Source organism: Emys orbicularis, chromosome 1 (genome assembly GCF_028017835.1).
Source record: "Emys orbicularis isolate rEmyOrb1 chromosome 1, rEmyOrb1.hap1, whole genome shotgun sequence".
Lineage (NCBI taxonomy): Eukaryota > Metazoa > Chordata > Testudines > Emydidae > Emys > Emys orbicularis.
Window position 1 is genome coordinate 64313956 of NC_088683.1, and position 25107 is coordinate 64339062.

Sequence of the window (25107 nt, forward strand, 5' to 3'; positions counted from 1 at the left end):
TTGAAATCAAAGTGTACATTATTTTGGATTACAAATATTTGCACTATAAAAATGATAAACAAAAGAAATAGTATTTTTCAATTCACCTCATACAAGTATTGTAGTGCAGTCTTTTTGTCGTGAAAGTGCAGCTTATAAATGTAGATTTTTTTTTTGTTACATAACTGCACTCAAAAACAAAACAATGTAGAACTTCAGAGCCCACAAGTCCACTCAGTCCTCCTAATTGTTCAGCCAATTGCTAAGACAGACAAGTTTGTTCACATTTACAGGACATAATGCTGCCCTCTTCTTATTTACAATGTCACCAGAAAGTGAGAACAGGCATTTCCATGGCACTTTTGTAGACGGCATTTCAAAGTATTTACATGCCAGATATGCTAAACATTCGTATGCCCCTTCATGTTTCAGCCACCGTTCCAGAGGACAGGCTTCCATGCTGATGGTGCTCATTAAAAAAATAATGCGTTAAATAAATTTGTGACTGAACTCCTTGTGGGATAATTGTATGTCCCCTGCTCTGTTTTATCCGCATTCTGCCATATATTTCACGTTATAGCAGTCTCAGATCATGACCCAGCACATGTTCATTTTAAGAACACTTTCATTGCAAATTTGACAATATGCAAAGAAGGTACCAATGTGAGATTTCTAAAGATAGCTACAGCACTTGGCCCAGGTTTAAGAATCTGAAGTGCCTTCCAAAATCTGAGAGGGACGAGGTGTAGAGCATGCTTTCAGAAGTCTTAAAAGAGCAACACTCTGATGCAGAAACTACAGAACCCAAACCACCAAAAAAGAAAATCAACCTTCTGCTGCTGGCATCTGACTCAGATAATGAAAATGAACCTGCATCGGTCGGCACTGCTTTGGATAGTTATCGAGCAGAACCCGTGATCAGCATGGACACGTGCTCTGGAATGGTGGTTGAAGCATGAAGGGACATATGACTCTTTAGCGCATGTGGCACGTAAATATCTTGCGACGCCGGCTACAACAGTGCCATGCGAACTCCTGTTCTCACTTTAAGGTGACATTGTAAACAAGAAGTGGGCAGCATTATTTCCTGCACATGTAAACAAACTTGTTTGTCTGAGCGATTGGCTGAACAAGAAATAGGACTGAATGGACTTGCAGGCTCTAAAACATTACATTGTTTTGTTTTTGAATGCACTTTTTTTGGTACATAATTCTACATTTGTAAGTTCAACTTTCATGATAAAGAGATTGCATAACAGTACTTGTATTAGGTCAGGGGTGGGCAAACTTTTTGGCCCAAGGACCACATCTGGGTGGGGAAATCGCATGCAGGACCATGAATGTAGGGCTGGGGCAGGGCGTTGGGCTACAGGAGGGAGTGTGGGAGGGGGTGTGGTGTGCAGGAAGGGGCTCAGGGCAAGGGGTTGGGGCATAGGAGGGGTGCAGGGTGTACAAGGGGGATCAGGGCAGGGGGTTGGGGTAAGGAGTGTGGGAGGGGGCTCGGCAGGGGGTTGGGGTAAGGAGTGCGGGAGGGGGCTCAGGGCAGGGGGTTGGGGTGCAGGGAGGGGTGCGGTGTGCGGGAGGGGGCTCAGAGCAGGAGGTTGAGGTGCAGGAGGAATGCGGCAGGGGCTTGGTGCAGGAGAGGTGCGGCAGGGGGCTCAGGGCAGGGTGTGGGGTGCAAGAAGGGTTCAGGGTGCACGCTCCAGGCTGGTGGCGCTTACCTTGAGCAGCTCCGGGGTGGCAGCTGTGCGCAGCGGGGCTAAGGCAGGCTCGTGGATACCCATTCCCAGCCAGTGGGAGCTGCGGGAGGGCGGTGCCTGCAGGCGAGGGCAGCGCACAGAGCCTCTGCCCCCCCCCCACCGCAGGGCCGTGGTGCCAGCCGCTTCTGGGAGCGGGACCGGGGCAGGCAGGGAGCCTGCCTTAGCCCCGCGGCACCACAGGGGTGGCAATCCCGCAGGCTGGATCCAAAGCCCTGATGGGCCGGATCCAGCCTGCGGGCCGTAGTTTGCCCACCCCTATATTAAGTGAAATACTGTTTCTTTTGTTTTTTTTACAGTGCAAACATTTGTAATAAAAAATAAATATTAAGTGAGCACTGTACACTTTGTATTCTGTGTTGTAATTGAAATAATATATTTGAAAATGTAGAAAACATCCAAAAATATTTAAATAAATGGTATTCTATTATTATTTAACAATGCAATTAATAGAGATAATTTTTTTAGTTGCTTGACAGCCCTACAAATAATTTTAAAAATTGAGTTTTGAAACAGTGAGCTAGCAGTCCATTCAGTTGACTTCCTCTTAACAATTTAGAGCAGCAAGGTAGGTGAGGTAATATCTTTTATTGGACCAACTTCTGTTGGTGAGAGAGACAAGCTTTTGAAAATTCTCCCTCTCACCAACATAAGTTGTTCCAATATCATTTGACCCACCTTGTCTCTCTAATATCCTGGGACCAACACAGCTACAATATCTCTGTATACATCATAATTTTTCAGTCAACTACTTAATTTCTTAAGCAAAAAAAACAAAAAAAGTTATTCTTTTTGCTGTGCTTTGAATTCATTATATATATTTTAATTCAAAATATGTTAGTTCTAGCATCATTTCTGTAGTGCTACATCTTTCCCTTGATTAATTTTGGGGCTGTTTGATCTTGACTTTAACATGGTCTCAAGACGTTTTTTCTATAATCTAGTCAGAATTTTATGTAAATTTCCTGGGCTCTTTTACACGAATAAGACTTTTTCTCTATGCTATTTGAATAATTTAGAAACTTAAGACCATGTACGATATATTTCCTGTATTATGCTTCTCTTTAAAAAGTAATGTGGACTGTACATAGTATTTTAAATAGGACACCACTGATTCATGTTACAGTGCTATAATTTCCTCTTTCTTTAATTTGATATTGTATTTTTATATCCCAGATCTTTGTTAGCTTTTGGTTATTTTTAATAAGCATGCTAATGTTTTTAGTTATCAGTCTTCATTGTCTTCTGGTCAGTTACTTCTCTACCATATATTTTTCTGCTTCCATGCTTTTTTCCTTTCATTAATATTTTTACCTTATAATTCTCTTCTAACAGTGTTTTGTCTCTTGCATATGTCTGTCAATTATAGTCTTTTTTTTTTTCTATTCTATCGTTTACATTTGTGGGGGATTGGAAGAGGTGGTTTTTTTTTTTCTTTCTTTCACTTTTACTGCACTAGATTAACCCCCTACTGGTGATAGTTTTCGTCAGCAGTAGTAGGTCTTTGCACCGTGGGGCCATTTCACCACCCAGAAAGCAAATAATGTTTACCCAGGGAGGGCAGCATTAAACTGTGGCTAGAGCTCCATTAGTGCCCTGCCTGTAGAGGCTATGGGGAGGAGGAGCTGAATCATTGCATCATCTCTACTTCCTCTTTCCTCCTGGATATGCCCCTTTGCTGGCCATACCACCACTTTCCTACTTTTGGGGTGTCACTGTGGCTCCAGGCTCCCTCATTAGCAGTGATTGATCTGCCATTGTTTGCCAGCCCCAAATCATTTCTGAAAAAAATATCCTGATTGACCCTTCTTCCTCATTCAACTGGTTTGACGAGCTTTAGTCTGCTTCTCTTGTACTAACATAGCAGCCTGTACTCCTATTTTGTCATTATAGTGTTTACTACTACGGCACTTTCCATATGGTATCTGAATGTCTCACAAACATTTAAGAATTTATCCTTACAATGCACCCCTTTGCAAATGGGGACACTGAGTCACAGCGAGGTGCTAAGTGACTAGTCCAAGGAGTAATCTGTAGTATAGCTGGGAATAGAACCCAGACCTCCTGAGTACCAGTCCAGTGTTTTTAACCACAAAAACATTCTTCCTCTCCAAGAGCTCCTCCCATAGCTCCTGTGCAAGCATGTTCAGCTATGTAATATTCCTTGCTATGGCGCCTGAGTGGCAGCCATTCCTGAAAACACAAGGTACCAGATGCAATCATTGATTTCTAAGTATTGTGACATGCTGGTAGCCCCTTGCTATTTGTTAGTTTACACAAAATCAAACATTACACTTCCCAAACTGAAAATTCTCATATATGCTCTCTAGACACAAGTGGGACGATTTGCACCTCAGTTTTCTGGATATCAGCAACAAGACTGTCAAGAACTTCTAGCTTTTCTCTTAGATGGTTTACATGAGGATTTGAATCGGATTAGGAAAAAGCCTTATATTCAATTAAAGGATGCAGATGGAAGGCCGGACAAGGTAATGTTCTTAGTATTGGTTTTCTTTGTATTTTAGTTCATTACTTAATGCTACAGTATGTTATAAGATATTGTTGCCCCTTTGTCAAGCATTAACATCTTTGGGGGCTGCTTTGGGGGTCATCTTTTCAGTGGAAGAGAATTTAGTGATACAAAGACTCGAGATATTTTCTAGTCTCATTTATTTACATGTACACAATTCCTGTTTCCTTTGAAAAGAGATAGCAAAAACAGCATCAAGGCTATACACAAGTAATTCCAACACACCAAGAAAATCAGCTGCATTTTGGACCCCTGGTCTTGCACTCTCCTACTTTCAGCATACTTGTTAGTTCCTGTGTCCTGCCTCTTTCAGCTATACCCCTAATTGGGGAAACTCCACAGCTCTAAGTTGCTTGTCTACAGAGCATCATTATACACACTCACTAACGCTGGGCTACTTCAGATGGGGATTTTTGTCTTAAACTTCCTTTTTGTCCAATTACTTAGCCAAATAATTCAAACATCCATTGGAGCTGATTTCTTAGTCTCTATCCTAACAAGTGTTTAACTCACACAATCCCCTTAACAATTGAGGTGTCATTGCTTTTGTGAACCCTTGTGCAGTCCTTGGGATCAGACTTTTTTTGTACATTTAACCCATGTAATGGATAGTCTCATATTAACTACTTGTATCAGTAGTATATACGTGCATTTCGTTAGTGTTTTTTGTTATAACCCAAGTTCTGTTTTAATTGTAGGTGGTTGCTGAGGAAGCCTGGGAGAACCATTTAAAGAGAAATGATTCCATCATTGTAGATATATTTCATGGTCTTTTTAAATCCACCCTTGTTTGTCCTGAATGCGCTAAGATTTCTGTAACCTTTGATCCCTTTTGTTACTTGACACTTCCATTACCCATGAAAAAAGATCGCACTTTGGAAGTTTATTTAGTTAGAATGGATCCACTTACTAAACCTATGCAGGTAAGAAATATTTTTGTTTACGTAAAACATTGTCTGTGGTGTTTAAAATCTTTTTTGTGTGTTCATATTTTTAATACTTGACAGAACAGGCAATAAATCTGACAAATTAAATTTGTCAGGATGGTACAGTTTTTTGACTTTCATCTCTGTGTTACTTATTAATGAGGAAACTTTGTAAAAGACACATTTTACTTTAACTCTACTCAATTTCAAGGAAGATATGGATCATTTATTTTACTACTATATTATAATAAATTTTCCCTAACCTTTTAAATCCAGGCTGTGCTCTTTCTTATTCTTCTTCTTATTATTATTATTATTGTTAGTTTGTTGCCAATATTGTCAAAATAAGCTACTTGCTATGCAAACATAAAGAAATGCACAGACCCTGCCCCAAGTCTAAAATGACAAACATCAAAAGTTTGGTGGAGTACAACGCACTAGTAAAGTGAGATTTTGATACAGATTTTTATTTTTATTAAATATGTAAACTATGCCCAGTTGCCCTCAACTTTCCATTATTAGTCAACAAATATTTTGTAGTCATTATTGAAGGATCTTCAGAAAATATTTGAATGTGGAAAGGGTGGTCTTTTGGGCCAATTCAAGAGCGAATTACATGCGAAAGGAGTGACTTGGAACAAAGCATATAGACTATTGTGGGAGAAGCAGACATTGAGATTCACAGACTGTAGTTGGTGGAAGAGATTGTAGGAGATATGTAAGGGGGGTTAAGTAGGAAGGGGCTGAGTTGTGAAAGCCTTTGAATACTTGAACTTGGTGTAATAGAGGAGAGGGAACAGTGGAAGATGGGAGAGGAGAGTGACAAGGCCAGAACTGAGTTACTTTAGCAGCAATGTTTTTTGGACTGAAGGGGACAATGTGCATGTTAAGGAGGCCAGAAAGGAGACAAGTATAGTAAGTGAGGTGGGAGACAAGAACCTGATGAGAGTTTCGGCTGCAGGAGCAGAAAGGAGGTTGGCTTGTGGAGGGGGAAATGTCAGGTTTGGACATAATCTGGTTGGATGGGTCAAGGGAAAGAGGAGTCGAAGATAGCAGTTACATGACTGAGTAACAGAGAGGGAGGAAAAAGCAGGAGTTGAGTTGAGGTTAAGGTAATAGTGTGACTTTCAGGAGAAGTTGAATAGACAGGTTGAGCCCTCATGGTTCAACATGACTTTTTTTTTTAATTTGGAAATTAACTCATGAGATAATTGTCTATTTCTAATTACTCTTGCGTTTCTTTGCACATAAGTGCTAAGAAGTGTCTGTCTGACATTCTCTTGGGACAGACTGTATGCGTGCACAGGCAGATATGTTTCTGGACACAATTAATCCTGAAGAGCTTAATGTTAAATCTTTATTTTGGTCATCTGATCAGTGTTCTGAATCTCCATGCAGGAACCCAGAGTTCAATCACTTCCCCAGGGTGAAAGTGCCGCAAAATAGTGTCTGTCTTCACACAAAACAGCAATCCATTTGGCAAGTTAAAAAGTTGCATTTTAGTCTTTGAAAAAGCACTGGCAAGCCTACAGTGAGAAAGATTGCCTAGAATTAAAGATAATAGATCATCTTTGGAGTTCTTACCATAGTTAAAGAAAAGTTTCACCTGCTTGTTCCTACCAGTTTTTCCTGAGTAGTATCTAGAATGTCTAACTTCAGTTTTTATAATAGTTGTTAACACCATGTGACCATGCTTGGCTTGGCTTGACTTCCTTTTCCTTAATGGAATTTAAAAAAAAAAAAAATCCAGGCAAATATCTTGCAAAGCAAAGAAAAAGAAATGAACGGTTAGCAAAATTTTCAAGTCCCTCAGTTCCATTTTCCAAAGAGACTTTGAAAGTCAGTGGGACTGACACTCCTGTGGTATTTTAGCTAAGTGTCTGAGGCCATGTCTACACTACAAACTTAGTTCGGTCAATGCAAATTCTGTCAGCATACAGTCACCGCAGATAGTATATTGTTTAGGCATGTGTGTACTTGCCTGCTTGAATTGGCGCTGTGCATGTTCACCAAGAGTGCTTGTGTTGATGCAAAGTGTGGTGTGCTTCCAGTAGGTATCCCAGTGTGCTCTGCACCACTGTCCAGTGCAATACCTATTGGGAAATGTTTGCAATGCATTGTGGGGTAGAAATGAATCATGCCAGGGTTGAGCGGGAGCTATGGGTCAAGTTTCCATCATTCAACTTTCTCCATCCTGTAATGCCATCCGTATCCCATAATTTTCATGCAATTTTTTTTAAATCCCACAAACCCACACGGCACTTTTTGCTCTCTGCCATCTCTGACAGAAGCATGAACCCACATAGCTGTGCACTATTGTCATGAATATCGCAAATACAGGAGGCACACTCCTCCAGTATTTGCAGACTCTCAGGAAGAACTGCAACAACAGAAGACATGACAGTTTCTGGGAGGACAGATTGCTGAGGAATATAGCAAAAAAAAAATTAAGATTGTTGGTGGTGCTCATGGAGCAGCAGCAGATGGTGGAGCACTGCTTCTGGACCTGAGAAGTGAACATTGACTGATGGGATCGTAATGTAGCCTTGAGATGGTGAGCAGTGGCTGCAGAACTTTTGGATGCAAAACGTCACATTCTGGGATCTGTGTGCTGAGCTGTCCCCAGCCCTCCATTGCAGGGACACCAGAATGAGAGCTGCACTGACAGTGGAGAAGTGAGTGGTAATCACACTGTGGAAGCTTGTGCTACCAGTGAGTGAGAAGTCATTTTGGAGTTGGAAAATCCCAAATGGGGGCCATTGCCATGCAAGTGTTTAGGGCCATTAATCATATTCTACTGTGCAGGTCTGTGATTCTACAATGTGTAGGAAATAGTGGATGGATTTGTAGCAGTGGTGTTCCCAAACTGCAATGAGGTGATATACGGTGCACGCATCCCTATTTTGGCACCAGACCTCCTTGCCCCAGAGTACATCAGTAGAAAGGGCTTCTTTTCTGTGGTTATGCACGCCTTGGTGGATCACTGGGGACACTTCACTGCCATCAGTGTTTGCTGATATGGAAAGGTGCATGATTCTCGCATCTTTAAGAACATAGGACCGTTCAGAAAGCTGCAAGCAAAGACATTCTTTCCCAACTGGCAGGTTGCCATTGGTGATACTGAAATACAAATCAGGTGTACGCCTTGCTCCTCTGGCTCATGGTGGCCAGTGAATGGCTCCTTGACAGCATCAAGGAAAGATGCAACTACCAGCTCACCAGATGCAGAATGACAATTGAATGTGCTTTTAGATTGAAAGGATGCTGGTGGTATCTACTCACAAGATTGGATCTAAGTCAGAAAAATATCCCAATGGTTATAGCTGCCTGTTGTGTCTTGGGAAATATCTGTGAGTCAACGGTGGAAAAGTTGCTGCCAAGGTGGCGCTTGAGTGGCTGCCTTCTGAGTTTGAACAGCCAGACACAAGAGCCATTACAAGAGCTCAACATGGAGATATGCAGTTGAGGGAGACCTTGGAAGACCTCTTCAATGGTCAGCCACAGTAAGGTGCTGTGCTGGGTTGTGCTCTGGCCCTGAGGTTTCTGAGGGCTGTTAGGAATTTTGTAGTGTGAGTTGTACATTTATAAATATTACACTGTGTCTTTTGCTAAACATATAAATTATGCGGTGCTTGCTGTACATTTAATAATAATTACATTGTGTGTTAAACTGAATCTGAGTTCTGTGGTCATGTACAATTACAAGTAGTGGGTGCTTTGAGTTCTGCTTTGTATTCTTCAGTATGTGTTGTGAATTTAATAAAGATGAGTTATTTTCAAAAAACAAATCTACTACATAGCGAAAACAGTGCAAAAAATGTGCAAATAATAAAAAGACAGTATAATACAAACTTCTAGCATAAATTAACAGAACTTTAAAATTAGAAAGGCAGAAAACATTCCTGTCCATTTCAGTCCATTTTGGTTACACATAACACCAAGTGTGGCTCTCATAAATCAATGTATGTGGACCTGTGGTTGTCCTTACTGTCCCCTTCCATTGAGTGGTATGAGTACAGATGTGGCCCCTGATGCCATGTGGAATGTTGGAGAGTATAGGAAAGTGCTAAAATGGAGTTCTCCACTGACTGCAAAGGGTGTGGCAAGTCCATGATTGTTGAACCTGTAGGTCAACAAGAGTATACAGCATTTGTATTTGGTGACAAAAAAGACCCATTATATCCTTGTGCATCTCCCTCTCTTTTTTCTGCTGGGACTTCTGGCCCTTTCTCTTGTCTGCTCTTTCATCCTCCAGGCTGTCTGCTATATTGACTCCCCAGGCCCTTTGTTCATGGTCCAGTGCAGCACTCGCTTGCAGAAGCTCACTGAACATGAATCTACAAGAATTCTTTGAGGGTGTCCACAAGCACGAGGACAAGAGTAATCCAGTGGATATAATGTACTTAGATTTTCAGAAAGCCTTTGGCAAGGTCCCTCATCAAAGGCTCCTAAGCAAAGTAAGCTGTCATGGGATAAGAGGGAAGGTCCTCTCATGGATCGTTAACTGGTTAAAAGAAAGGAAACAAAGGGTAGGAATAAAAGGTCAGCTCTCAGAATAGAGAAAGGTAAATAGTGGTGTCCCCTAGGGGTCTGTACTGAGAACAATGAGGTGGCAAAATCTGCAGATGATACAAAGCTACTCAAGATAGTTAAGTCCAAAGCAGACTGTGAAGAGTTACAAAGGGATCTCACAAAACTGGGTGACTGAGCAACAAAATGGCAGATGAAATTCGATGTTGATAAATGCGAAGTAACGCACTTTGGAAAACATAATCCCAACTATACATATAAAATGGCGTCTAAATTAGCTGTTACCACTCAAGAAAGAGATCTTGGAGTTAATGTTGATAGTTCTCTGAAAACATCCACTCAATATGGAGTGGCAAGTCAATAAAGCTAACAGAATATTGGGAATCATTAAGAAAGGGATAATACAACAAAATATCATATTGCCCTACATAAATCCATGGTACACCCATATCTTGAATACTGCGTGCAGATGTGGTCGCCCTATCTCAAAAAAGATATACTAGAATTGGAAAAAGTTCAGAATAGGACAACAAAAATGATTAGGGGGATGGAACAGCTTTCGTATGAGGAGAGATTAATAAGACTGGGACTTTTCAGCTTGGAAAAGACAACTGGGGGGGTATGATAGAGATCTATAAAATCGTGATGGGTGTAGAGAAAGTAAATAAGTGTTATTTACTCTCTCATAACACAAGAACTTGGGGTCACCAAATGAGATTAATAGGCAGCAGGTTTAAAACAAACAAAAAGAAGTATTTCTTCACACAATGCACAGTCAACCTGTGGAACTTTTTGCCAGAGGATGTTATGAAGGCCAAGACTATAACAGGGTTCAAAAAAGAACTAGATAAATTCATGGAGGATAGGTCCATCAATAGTTATTAGCCAGGATGGGCAGCGATTGTGTCCCTAGCTTCTGTTTGCCTGAAGCTGGGAATGGTCGACAGTGGATGGATCACTTGATGATTACCGATTCTGCTCATTCCCTCTGAAACACCTGACATTGGCCACTGTCGGAAGACCGGATACTGGGCTAGATGGACCTTTGGTCTGACGCAGTATGTCCGTTCTTATGTTCTCCCTGGTCCTCTTCTTTCTCCTCGTCATCAGGGTCATGCGTTCCGTAGCTGTGGAAGGGGCACCGTTCAAGATCACAACAGCAGCAGCTACAGATAAACCAGACAGATGAATCATTCTATTTACAGTCACAACAGAAAGATATGTTTCAAAACTCCCTTCCCTTATTCCTATAAAAAATTTTAATAAGACATGCTTGTTCGCACTTCAGCTTTGGCTCGACTCTTCTTAACACTGCTCTCTAGCCCCCACCATGATGAGAAGGGCCCACGAGGGGCAGGAGTCGGGGAATGGAGCAAGAGGGAAATAAGAGTTGTTGTTGCATGAAAAAATGAAATGTTGGCCCCTGTTGCCATGGATACAAGTACAGGTCAATGGCACTGAGTACAGGCACTTTTTTCAAAAGGCAGTGGTGATTTTAGCTGATATGTCACTTCTGAGGATAACAAAGGCACAGAGAGCACAGCTGCTGCTGGCATCCCAAAGCTGCCAGACCTGTATGCCACTAGCCTGTTTACTGTAGTGGTGTCTGCCGAAGTCATTGCGGACTTGTGTGGGTGAATGGCCTATTGCAGAAGAAGAAATAATGCTGCCATCTCTAGAAACCTTCAGGGGAGGATTGCTGCATATCTCCATGAAAGTTTCATCAGGCTCTCTCCGGAGGATACAAGGGACATTCCTGTGTATATAAACAAAATTGCTCTGTATGTCCCCCCAACCTTACCCTACCGGGAAATGAAAAGCAGATAACACTATTTCTGTTCATTGCACCGCTACCGTTTCTCGTACAAGTAAAACAATGAAAAATCGATACCTGTGTCCTATTAACTTAAGCATTGGGCTGGGCACCTCTTTACATTTAAACATTGTAAGGAAAAACGCATGCACGCACTTACACAAGAGTCCTTCCCCTTCATCGGGCTCACCCATGCATAGCTGTTGGGACTGTCTAGGCTGTGGTGGAGTCTTGAATAGGTCCTGGCTTGTGGCATAGCTGGACACCCTCACCCCCTCACTGGGTTCCCATCCTCCTGTCCACTGCAAGGGTCTCTGTCCAGACTCCTCCTAGGTGTCCACAGTGTCTGTGGGGTGCTGTGGTGAGTCTCATGCAGCATTTTGTAAAAGCGTCAAGTCTGTGACTCAGCACCAGATTGATTGCTAGCCTCCTTGGCTTTGTGTGCCTGTCACAGTTCCTTTGTTTTCATGCAGCACTGTTACTGATCCCTTTTGTACCCCTTCTCCTGCAACCCCTGTGCAATCTGCTTGTCGATGTCCACATTTGTATGACTGGTCTGTAGCTGTGCATGCACAGCTTCTTCTCCCCACAGGCACAGGAGATCCAATATCTCCTATCTCTCTAGGCAGGAGCACGTCTAGTACATAGAGCTGATGTGGTCGGTTAGACAGCTGCACGCAAGGGAGAGCTGCTATGTGTGCTTGCCAAAGTGGGCAGTGAGGAAAAGGCATTTCAGAAATACACAGGAGTTTTAAAGAGGGTTGTTTTCTGGTCTGTGACAATTCCGGGGCAGTGGAATTCACAATTGTGACCAGTCACTGTTGCAGGGAAAAGCTTTGTTGAACAGCTGCTGGAGAACTGTTAGAGTTGACATAGGTCATGCGGTGTCTGCACTTACACTGTATTGACCTTAGTAGGTTGACTAAACGTTAATGGCGTCCCTATCCTCGGTTTGCCAGAAAATGGGAATAGGCGACAGGGAATGGATCACTTGATGATTACCTGTTCTGTTCATTCCCTCTTGGACACCTGGCATTGGCCACTGTCGGAAGACAGGATACTGGGCTACATGGACCTTTGGTCTGAGCCAGTATGGTTGTTCTTATGACTGGCTCAAAGTCATTTGGGGAGGTGGTTCAACTGTGTCACTATAACAGGCTGCTTATGTTTGCCAGAGACAAATTTGAGTGTAGACTCATGCATAAATACATCAAGGCAAGGCGGATTACTTTGACCTAACTTTGTAGAATAGATCAGGCATAAGTCACTTTTGAAAATGGGGTATAGGTGTTTCTGAAAATTATTACCCTGTGGATAAATACATTGCACGGTTGGTTTTTTGTATGGAAAAGTAGAAGTGGCCTCACATGAAATAGCACATTGTAGAATATTATATGTAATATTCAGTATGTTCACTTTTAGACGATTAAAACTGTGGATGTCCAAAATGTATTTGTACTAACAAATAAATGTAATGAGTAAATATGTTACATGGTAGGTTGTAAATTCCATGCACACTGAGAATCTAAATAAGAATTTAAAGACACACATTAAGGGTGTACACACACTGTGGACATATGACAACTTTTCTCAGGTGGCTTCAATCCTTTAAGAGTGAGAAATTATCACATTTTGTTTTTTAGTACAAAGTAGTTGTTCTGAAAATTGGAAATATACTGGACCTTTGCACAGCACTGTCAACATTGTCTGGTGTTGCTGCAGATAAGGTAAGACATTGCTGAGGTAATCATTTATACATAGCCCAATGTTAAATATTTTCATTGTTTTTAAACCAATTTAAGAGAGTGACTTAATTTTTTATTTCCTTTTAGATGATAGTTACTGATATATACAATCATAGGTTCCACAGAATATTTGCTATGGATGAAAATTTGAGTAGTATTATGGAACGCGATGACATCTATGTGTAAGTTCAAATATTCTCTTTTTCTTGTCAGGAAGTACTTTCATATTAAGTAGGGACGTCGATTAATTCCAGCTAACTCATGAGATTAACTCAAAAAAATTAATCATGATTAAAAAATTAATCGCGATTAATCGCAGTTTTAATCGCAATGTTAAACAATAGAATTGAAATATACTAAATATCTTGAATGTTTTTCTACATTTTCAAATATATTGATTTCAATTACAACACAGAATACAAAGTGTACAGTGCTCACTTTATATTATTTTTATTACAAATATTTGCACTGTACAAATGATAAACAAAAGAAATAGTATTTCTGTAGAGATTGTAGTGCAATCTCTTTATTGTGAAAGTGCAATTTACAAATATAGATTTTTTTGTTACATAACTGCACTCCAAAACAAAACAATGTAAAACTTTAGAGCCTTTTAGAGCCTTTAGAGCCTCCACTCAGTTCTTCTTCTTATTCAGCCAATCGCTAAGACAAACAAGTTTGTTTACATTTACAGGAGATAATGCTGCCCACTTCTTATTTACAATGTCAGCTGAAAGTGAGAACAGGCGTTTGTGTGGTGATTTTGTAGCCGGCAAGGTATTTACATGCCAAATATGCTAAAGCATTCATATGCCCATTCATGCTTTGGCCACCATTCCAGAGGACATGCTTCCATGCTGATGATGCTCGTTAGAAAAAAATACATTAATTACATTTGTGACTGAACTCCTTGGGGGAGAATTGTATGTCTCCTACTCTATTTTACCTGCATTCTGCCATATATTTCATGTTGTAGCAGTCTCGGATGATGACCCAGCACACGTTCATTTTAAGAACACTTCACTGCAGATTTGACAAAATGCAAAGAAGGTACCAATGTGAGATTTCTAAAGATAGCTACAGCATTCGGTCCAAGGTTTCGAATCTGAAGTGCCTTCCAAAATCTGAGAGGGACAAGGTGTGGAGCTTGCTTTCAGAAGAGTTAAAAGAGCAACATTCATATGTCCGATATGGAAACTACAGAACCCGAACCACCAAAACAGAAAATCAACCTTCTGCTGGTAGCATCTGACTCGTATGATGAAAATGAACATGCATCGGTCCACGCTGTTTTGGATTGTTATCGAGCAAAACCCATCATCAGCATGGACACGTGCTCTGGAATGGTGGCCGAAGCATGAAGGGGCATATGAATGTTTAGCATATCTGGCAGGTAAATACCTTGCAATGCCAGCTACAAAATTGCCACGTGAATATCTGTTCTCACTTTCAGGTGACATTGTAAACAAGAAGTGGGCAGCATTATCTCCTGCAAATGTAAACAAACTTGTTTGTCTTAGCGATTGGCTGAACAAGAGGTAGGATTGAGCAGACTCATAGGCTTTAACGTTTTCCATTGTTTTATTTTTGAATGCAATTTTTTTTGTACATAATTCTACATTTGCAAGTTCAACTTTCATGATAGAGATTCCACTACAGTATTTGTATTGGGTGAACTGAAAAGTACTATTTCTTTTGTTTTACACAGTGCAAATATTTGTAATAAAAATAAGTATAAAGTGAGCCCTGTGCACTTTGTATTGTGTTGTAATTTATTTAGTATATTTGAAAATGTAGAAAACGTCCAAAAATATTTAAATAAATGATATTCTATTATTGTTTTAATTGTTTAATTGCATGATTAATCATGATTAATTTTTTAATTGCTTGACAGCCCTAATATTAAGTATAAATTTGTGTGGAGTTGGGTTTAGTTTCAGGTAAATAAATTAATAGCATAGAAGAAACATGCAATAAACAGAAGTCTTGGTTTTCTGTCAGATTCTTCTAAATGACCTCTGTCTCACCTGCTTTTCTATTTTTTAAGATTTGAAATCGCTATCAACAGAACAGAGGATACAGAGCAAGTCATAATTCCTGTTTGTTTAAGGGAAAAGTATAGACACACCAGTTACAGCCACCATAGTGGTTCTTCGCTGTTTGGTCAACCTTTTCTTATAACAGTGCCTAGAAACAATACTGAAGATAAACTGTATAACCTTCTGCTGTTGAGAATGTGGTAAGAATATTACTTGGAAAAAAAATTCAATGTAAATAACAGTAATAATCAGGTTCTGTAGATGATTGCTTTTTATATGCATTGTTAGGGAACTCTGATTAGATTTTCACAGGCAGTTATATTTGTTTTCTGTAAAATAAGACTATATTTTTACTCAAGTTTTTAACCTCTTGAGAGCCAAACTAGACTTGGTTTTAGTTTGATTTTTGATGGCATTTACATCATCCAAAACTGGTGTCATGTTTGAAGGAGGGTGGTTATATTTGGGAGGGAAGAGGTTTTTTTGGTTTTGGGTTTGTTTGTGAGGGGAGGGGGCATTTAATCATGTCAGTTAGGGCTTGTCTACATGGGAAAGTTTCACCTGTTAAACCAGAATAGCTATCCTGGTATAGCTGTCCCCGTGGAGACTCTTAGGCTAGATCTACACTACGGGGGGGGGAGTCGACCTAAGATACGTAACTTCAGCTACGCGAATAGCGTAGCTGAAGTTGCGTATCTTAGGTCGACTTACCTGGCTGTGAGGACGGCGGCGAGTCGACCGCTGCACCTCCCCCGTCGACTCCGCTTCTGCCTCTCGCTGCGGTGGAGTTCCGGAGTCGACGGCAGAGCGATTGGGGATCGATTTTATCGCGTCTACACTAGACGCGATAAATCGATCCCCGATAGATCAATCGCTACCCGCCGATCCGGCGGGTAGCGAAGACGTGCCCTCATTCTGGAAAAGGGACCTCCACATAGGAAGTTATACCGGTAGGTGGATGAGGTAATATCTTTTATTGGACCAACTTCTGTTAGTGAGAGAGACAAGCTTTTGAGCTTATACAAAACTCTTCTTCAGGTATAATTATATCAGTTTAAATTCACACCTTACCTTTATACTGGTATAACTTTCTCTTGTAGACATGTCCTCATAGTACTTGTACAAGGTGTACAAAATTTTTCTATATCTGACCAGTTATATAGACAATATGGTTGGGATACTAAATAAAACAGAAACTAATATAGAGCTAAGGAGGTCTATATTATATACACAAAAAAATAACTCTATAGAAAAAGCAAGAAGAAATGTGCTTCAGAAACAGTTTGTTGCAGCAGTTGATATGAGTTAACTTTATTCATTTAGTGTAACTGTGACTCATTGCAGGAATACAGTACATTGTAAGAGCATTTACACTACCTACTGTATTTTCGGTTCTCTTATACTTTACAAGCAAATACACATCTTAAACAAAACCCAGTGGTATACAAATGCTCATTATTATTTTCAATTGTTTATTTTAGCCGATATGTGAAAACATGTACTGAAAGTGAAGACACTGAAGGATCCCTACACTGCTGTAAGGACCATGGTATCAATGGTAATGGCCCAAATGGAATACATGAAGAAGGATCCCCAAGTAAGGCTTGAATAGTTACATTTGTTTAATATTTTGCATTCAGTGTAAGATTCATACTTTAATGCCTGTCTGCCGCAATTACTGTAATTCTCCCTTTTTCCTCTTTATTCTAACCACCCCCCTCAAAGCCACCACATTAAGTCTGTGTCGCTGCAGGCAAGCTTAAGCTAAAGGCAGTGTTAAAAACTGATGCGAAGAGTGTTCATTGCAGCAGTTCCAGTTCTCACTTAGCAAGATTTGACTCCCTGGGTGTCAGGATAACGCATTGCTACTAGACCACCAGACTAGCCCCCAAATTTGTTTTAAAATTGGCAATTTTGAGGTTTAAAAGCCTTGATATTTAAACTTCCTTTTGAGTGGTGTAGCTACTTCAGGCTTCAAATTTACTAAACTCAGCAGGACTGTTATTTTTCTTCTATTAACTTTTAAGGCAATTTGTTCAACAGACAGTAATTGCATGGAACTTATCAGAATTAGAGTGGCAGTGACCTGTTAGCTAGGAGTTAAACTCTTAAAAATGTGGTATCAGGTTTCCTTTTGCTGGTTGGACTCTTAGCATGTTCACAGACATCTGGGCTCAAAAGAAGAAAATATTTCTTTGTCATAAATATCTAGAGAGAGTTTAGTTGAACATTCCAGTGTATGTGCTGAAAGCATGAGGAAAGTGAAAAGAGGAGTGTGTGAGAACACTGGCTGAATAGGGAAACATTAAAGTGAAATTGAAAATGGCAGCGGTACATATGTAAAGTTGTGTGTAGAGTGAGGATGGGTCCTTTCCAATTTGTAAGAAACTGTCTTCAACTCTGGTATATGTGGAAGGAGACCATATGAGGTACTTACCAGAAAATCAAAAAGCCACAAGTCCTGTGGAGTGTACCAAACATCTTACCGTTCAGTCTAGATCTTGCTGGTTCTCCTAGTTTCAATAACAATTCAAAATTTATAGTAGGAGGAAAAATGTGGCACCTTAAAATACTGCCTAAATGGAATGCATTGTCAGATTTGTTGAACTACGTCCTATTTCGTTAGGTGAAATGGAGACAGATGAACAAGATGATGAATCCAGCCAAGATCAGGAACTTCCTTCAGAGAATGAAAACAGCCAATCAGAAGACTCAGTTGGAGGAGACAATGATTCTGAAAATGGATTGTGTACTGAGGAAACTTGCAAAGGTCAACTACTCATGGGACACAAAAAACGATTGTTTACATTCCAGTTCAACAATTTAGGCAGTACTGACATCAACTATATCAAAGATGACACCAGACATATTAGATTTGATGATAGGCAACCTAGGCTTGATGGTAAGTCACTGGGGGATGGGTTTGGTTAAATTTGATCACAATGCTTTTTGTGTTTCTGGTACCACTTTCCTTGAACAGCTGCACCTTCTGTTGATAGGCTACTCGTGTTTTTTTCCCAGTACATACATATATGTATCTATGTGCTTATAATCTGTCTTCAGGAAAATATGTGTATCATCTCTTGTTCGAGCCAACAAACATTGTTCAGCTTGACATTGCAAGCTGTTGATTTTTAGAAATGCATAACTTTCACACATTTTAATGAAACCAAATTTTGGATTTTCTTAAACTTGTATCAACAGTTATTTTAGTTTATTTTGATTAGTAATCGGTACAAATTAAACATATACTTTTAGATAATGTATTTTTGAGGGAAACATGTGTTTTCCTTCTTAGAAAGATCTTTTCTTGCTTTGGATTGGGATCCTGAAATGAAAAAAAGATACTTTGATGATAATGCAGCAGAGGTAAGCCATTTATTTTGCACTCCTTTTTCAGCAATTACTAAACTTTTATCATGCAGATATATGGTTTAATGCACTATTTATGTTAAGTGTAGATTTCTAGAAATATTTCAAAGGAAGAGTAGAGAGATATAGTGCATTTTGTAATAAACTAAATACTTTACCATAAAAGAAACCTAAGAAAAAAACAACCTTATATCTACCAATTTCAGTGATCTGAGGCTTACTAATTTTGAAAAATAAATCTAAAAGTTGTGAAACTTAATTACGTTTGAACACATTCTGAGTAGTTTTCCATATTTAGGAGCTTGTAGGTACTGTTCATAGTAAGACGATATCACTAAAATGAGTTTTGTTTCATTTGTTCTCTTAACTCAAGAAATACTTCTCTTTAGGATTTTGAAAAACATGAAAGTGTGGAATATAAACCTCCAAAAAAGCCCTTTGTGAAATTAAAAGATTGCATTGAACTATTTACAACAAAGGAGAAACTAGGTGCTGAAGATCCATGGTAAGAGCAAAAATGAAACTTGATGTGCTGAACTAGTTCTGTAGACAGTGTGTTTCAAACTGTGGTCCATGGAGCACTTGCTGGTGAGCTGCAGATTGGTCATGTGGTTCTTGCAGTCCTTATTTCCATCTAAACTGCATGAAAACACAGCTAAAGAGGCATTAAATATTTTCTTTACTATGTAAGCAATTGCTGTAACTGCTACTGGTATGTTATATGATTGCATATGGGAAGGGATACAGTCCATGCAAGCATGAATAGGAGGGGAGCTCGTCTGCATTACGAAACAATTTGAGAACCACTTCTGTACGGATTTGTAGTGCAGTGATTAGAATGAGTATGGTTCTAGCTGAGATTGAAAAATTTGTCATATATTAAATCTTTTCTACACAAACACTTACTGTGTGTTTATATTTATATATGAAAAGCTTTGTTCACTTAAAAATTTCATTAGCGTGAGAGATTCTACTTGTTCTAGTGATGTCTCTGCAACTGGTAGAATATTTCAGACCAGTTGGACTTTTTAAATGTGCCAGCTGTGTAGTATTGTTGAATTTTCAAACCAACGTATATATTATAAACTGCTGTTCTTCTATAAGGGGACATCTGAATATTCTCAATTGTGAGATGTTCCCTCAGTACCAATGAGCTTTGGGGATGTTTTAGAAAGCAGTGCCCATTGGAACCTCATGAGAGCCTCTTCACAGCACCAGATGTTCAAGAGGCTCTGCAGGTGGCCACCTAATGCAGCTAGCTTCACTCTGTAACCAGAGAACCTTCCTTATTTTTTTTTTAACCTAAAATCTCCTGTTAGCTTGTTGTTGTAGTTTGGATTGTGTTCAGGTATAGTTTCTAGATCATTGTGCAGTTTGAATCCCAGGCAGACTCTGTTCCAGAGCATCCTGTCCAATTCAGAAGACGCAGACGAGAGGGGGGGAAAAAACATTTTTAAGCAGTGTATTTGACGCCCCTCCACCTTCCTGGAATCAAATATACATAATTGCTGCCTGACCTGCCGCACGTAAGGCTATTTTCCAGTTTGTTGCTCAGCATGTAAGGCCTTTACAGCTCAAACTAAGGAGGACAGGCACTCTCTATTTTAGGACTTTCTCACAGTGGCGGCCTTACACATCAGACCCTGGGATCTGTCCTTTGGTCGGGACTTGTCCTGGATCCGTGCAGGACAAGAATAGATTTTCATTGGATTTGAAGCAGTCCAAAATGAGGGGAAAGAAGCTTTTGGTGCTGTGATCCTCAGTTTCATCTGGTTTAAAGTTGAAAGAAATCTCTGAGTCCAGTTTCAGACCTGCTCTGACAACAAGGAGTCAGGGCTGCATTATCTGAATCTAAGTGCTGGGATAGTCTTGATTGATCTTCTAGTGTTTTGTTTGTGCTTCCACATAAACACAAACTGGCCAGTGATGTCAGGGCAGGTCTCATGAAGTACTGGTACATGAATCTCCTGGATTAATCATCAGATATCCTTAGCCAAGACCATCCCATTTTGGAGTCACTTAATCTTGCATCTTAGGTCATGGGACACTGACCTCTGCAAGGGTTCAGAGTATCTTGTAGCAGTCGAGGAAAAAAATCACACTGAAATGTTACACCTAGAAATGGAAAAGGTTTTCGCTGTGGCAGCAGATTAGAGCCCGTCTCCATGCTGTGCTCTACTTAATGTATTATGGACTGTTTCATATAACTGAAGTTTCTTTGCCTCTTCATCTAATCAAAAGTGATTTGTCTACCATCTCAACATACCACACTCCCATTGACTATTGTAAAGTCTTCAAACATCCCACCACATGGAGAACATGTCCTGATGGGAGATGTCAACTTAACGCTTGACATAGTTAATGACTGTGCCCTTTGAAACTTTGGGAGAGTCCACTTTATTCCATTAGTCACTAACGACAGCTTTCTTAATCAAAATTACAACTTCAAGAAAGGTGAGTGACTTGTAGGCTTTGATGGCTGATCCTCCCTTTGCCATATTCCAAAGGCACAAAGTTGTCATAATCATGCGTGTTCATCCAAGATACTTATCTTAAAAAAAAAAAAAAAAAAAAAAAGTGACAGGTTCCATCTAAACCAGACCATGTAATATCCTGGATTTCTTTCCAAAATTTCATTCTCAACAGGGAAAGGTAGATGCCCACACCATTAATGTTAGAATCATAGAATATCAGGGTTGGAAGGGACCTCAGGAGGTCATCTAGTCCAACCCCCTGCTCAAAGCAGGACCAATCCCCAACTAAATCATCCCAGCCAGGGCTTTGTCAAGCCGGGCCTTAAAAACCTCTAAGGAAGGAGATTCCACCACCTCCCTAGGTGACCCATTCCGGTGCTTCACCACCCTCCTAGTGAAATAGTTTTTCCTAATATCCATTAAGAGGGCTTTGAGGTTTTTAATTGGATAAAATTAAAGTTACCTGAACTTTTTTTTGTATCTTTTGGAAAGCAGTGTAAGAAGAATGCGATTTCCACTTAGAGCCTATCAAAATGCATGTATGCTGATTGTGGGTTTTTTTCTCTTTCCCTCTTTTGGCTGGGAAGTTGATGCACTTGTTTTTGTGTAAGCTAGATTGTGTTTTTAATGTATATCAAAGGCACCCAGAGCGTTTTTTAAACATTTCATAGAAATCTAAATTAAAAATAAAATTGCCCTTTGGCTTTGATGTCAGCACCTGATAGTCTTGGAGCTCAGGCTTGTAGGGCTAAAGCAACATCATTGACCTGCCTCAGCAAGGATTCCATCATAGAAATATTCAACCTGGAGTTTTCTTTATGCAGCACCATTCTCTTAACTTGTCATCTTGATATGATGTTTGCTTTGGGAGGGCAGTTCTGCAGTCCTTTCTAATTAGAACTCAGCCTGCCTTCCTAGAAGTTGTGCTGTTACTTACATTCGCCCAAGTGGAAATATGCAGAAGCCGCTTCAAAGAAAAGATTATTTTTCATGATTCTTACCTGCCCACCTTCCCTACTTCCTTGGAATTGTATTCTCTCAAAGATTCAGGAGGAGGAACCATGGCAGCTAGGGATCGCACAGCCTCTTATCTCTGTTACAAATGTTCACTGCTGTTAGTGGGAACTTTTGTGGTTGCAGTGGTCACTGCATTTCTCGAATGCTCTAAGTTCAATGGCAGTGGGGTGGGAGCATATCCCACACGTGTGGATGTGAGAAGTGACACTTGAAGAACCACAGTTACTGGTAAGGAACCTCTTTCTTTCCAGATGCTCATAACTTGCTGAAATATTCCATATTCCTTCAGCTTCTTTTGAGTTCAGAAGGTTAAATTCAGTTTTTCTGCTTTAAAAAAAAAAATCTATAAAGACTAGCACTGAGGCATATTATATAGTATCTTTGCAATTTGACTTTTTTCCTTTACATTTATATTTCAAATATTTAAAATAAGTCTTGATCCTTGGAAGGGGCTGAGCACCCACAGCTCACATTAATTTCAAGAGCGCTATCTTTCAGGTTCAGGCCATTAAACAGTGCACTGAAGGTAAATGTTTGGTTTTATGTGTGTAAGCCTTTACACATTCAGCTCCCAACCTGGTATATCTTTCTTGTTGGTGATACACTTTGGTGCCTGCACTCTTTATGAATGCTAAAGTGACTGTCTTTCTTCTAGGTATTGTCCAAACTGTAAAGAACATCAGCAAGCAACCAAAAAGTTAGATTTGTGGTCACTGCCCCCAGTACTGGTAGTACATCTAAAGCGCTTTTCTTACAGTAGATATATGAGGGACAAGCTGGATACACTGGTTGATTTTCCAATAAAGTAAGAAAAACTTTTGAATTGAAATATTTAAATGTTAGCTTTCACATTTGTAACATGCCTAACCTTTTGAGATTAAATTAAATTCATCTTTTAATTAACATTTATATTCAATGGGTCCATGCTTAATTTGCAAAATATATTAGTTCAAATTTACAGATCAAGTCAGCACTAATGGGGAAAAAGCAATACTCTTGAGCAGAAGACGTAGAAAATGCAGGCTGTGGGAGGGAGGACTGAGTAACACGAAACAAGTAAAATATTCAGATAGGTGTGAAAAATAATTCACTGAGTGGCATTGGCAAAGGACTCTGGAAGGAGATATTTGACTTTGACAGCTAAAGGTTAATATATGTTAAGATACCGTATACAGGCAGTTGAACAAAGTGGAAGCCAGGATAAGTGTTTGTTTGAAGCTAACTTATGTTTAAATTCTTTTTATGTAAATTTGAGAATCGAGAAGGATGTGTATGTACAACCTCTGATCCCATACCTGTTGTATTAGATCAGAAGAGAGAACGTGTGCACTCCCAACATTTCCGGTGTTGTGTCAGTTGTGTTTTCCTATATATGAGGCTTTGTGCCACTGTTTGGCTCCAGTAGGATATGTTTTAAAATAAAAGGGCCTGAAGACAACACTCAAATGTTAAGCAACAGTTGGAAAAAAAAACATTAACATAATGTGAGCTTTTCTTTAAACAGTGACTTGGATATGTCAGAGTTCCTTATTAATCCAAATGCAGGGCCTTGCCGCTATAATTTGATTGCTGTGTCCAACCACTATGGAGGAATGGGAGGAGGGCATTGTAAGTTAATTTTGAACATCATTATTTTACATATTAACTTTCTGTTCTGTTTCATTTTGACTGTTTATTAGCACTAAAACTGACTCTTATTAATCAGCTGCGTTTTTATAAAAATGGCCAAAGGGCAAAAAAAAAAATTTTAAAAATACCCATGTCATTTAATTCTATTACTTGAAAAGTATACAGTAGTTGAATACAAATATCTATTTCAGATGCGCTTTCAAGAATAATGTTAAGTTCTTTTGTACTTTGTGTTGGTTGAGTCTGTCATGGAAGGGACATACTTATTCTCCAAAAAGCACTACAGTGCTGTAATATCAACTCACTTTGCCTTCCTGGTCTGAGATTTTATATGCAGTTATGCCTCTCATTCAAAGGGAGGAGAGGAATGAAGAGTTGGGTAAAAGCCACTAAGAACCTTTATTCTGGCTGACTGCCCTTTCCTTTAAACACTCTTTTAAAAAGGTGAAAGCTAAATTGGCATATGCTTCTCTTGCTGTTAATAGAGTGAAAAAATACCTAAACCTGGAATACTTGGGTTAACATAATGAAAAAGAAAAAGGCTGGTTGGAAGTATGAATCTTATAGCTATGATATGGCTACTGTTAATAAGTTTATACCATATTATCTATAATAAGATTCAAAAGTCATATGTTTGATGAGGACCAGCTTGAATTCTTTATAGATTTATTTTGCTCAGTTGCCAAAGTTCTTAGTTAACATGCTTCTTTTGGGTCCTAGATACTGCTTTTGCAAAAAATAAAGATGATGGAAAATGGTACTACTTTGATGACAGTAGTGTATCAACTGCATCTGAGGACCAAATAGTGGCAAGTATCCTTGTTTTTCTGAAATCACGGCTACTGTTTCTTATCTGGGAGGAAAAAAGCGTAAATCTTCAAAACCTGAAAACTAATTTGTAGTTAATAGTTTGTTAACTTTGGCAGCCTTTTGATTTGTTTAAGGGACAGTGCAAACACACAACAGTTTCTGTTTACATTCCAAAAACCAGCAGATTTCAGCAGAAGTTTGAGGACTGTTTGCATGTTTATTATACTTTAAGCGTAGCAACAGCTATCTACCTATCTTAAGGTTCAAACTCTTGCTCAGCAAACTTTGCCCTGTTTATTAAATTCTACTTTAAAAAAACCAAACAAACTAGCAAGCTCACCCCTCTTGTGAGAAAGCAATTGCAAAGAAGGAAAAAAAGGACATGTGGCTAATATAAATTAACGCGGGGGTGGGAGGAAACACCATTGAAACCTTAAAGGGATTTTGAAAAATGTTCAGATATTATGTTGCATTTATACTAGGGCT

At 39.6% G+C, this 25107-nt stretch overlaps 1 protein-coding gene across 2 annotated transcripts in view; it reads left to right on the top strand.

The window, feature by feature from the left end:
• USP15 (ubiquitin specific peptidase 15) overlaps nucleotides 1-25107 on the top strand; it is a 138654-nt gene that overhangs the window by 110030 nt on the left and 3517 nt on the right. For both annotated transcript variants that reach the window (XM_065399947.1, XM_065399954.1), the window contains 12 exons: nucleotides 4067-4225; nucleotides 4965-5189; nucleotides 13179-13262; nucleotides 13368-13462; nucleotides 15328-15519; nucleotides 16801-16916; nucleotides 17946-18221; nucleotides 18618-18688; nucleotides 19081-19196; nucleotides 22838-22987; nucleotides 23687-23790; nucleotides 24532-24620. In XM_065399947.1, coding sequence (XP_065256019.1) covers nucleotides 4067-4225; nucleotides 4965-5189; nucleotides 13179-13262; nucleotides 13368-13462; nucleotides 15328-15519; nucleotides 16801-16916; nucleotides 17946-18221; nucleotides 18618-18688; nucleotides 19081-19196; nucleotides 22838-22987; nucleotides 23687-23790; nucleotides 24532-24620 — 1677 coding nt within the window. The remainder of the gene's footprint in view (nucleotides 1-4066; nucleotides 4226-4964; nucleotides 5190-13178; nucleotides 13263-13367; nucleotides 13463-15327; nucleotides 15520-16800; nucleotides 16917-17945; nucleotides 18222-18617; nucleotides 18689-19080; nucleotides 19197-22837; nucleotides 22988-23686; nucleotides 23791-24531; nucleotides 24621-25107) is intronic.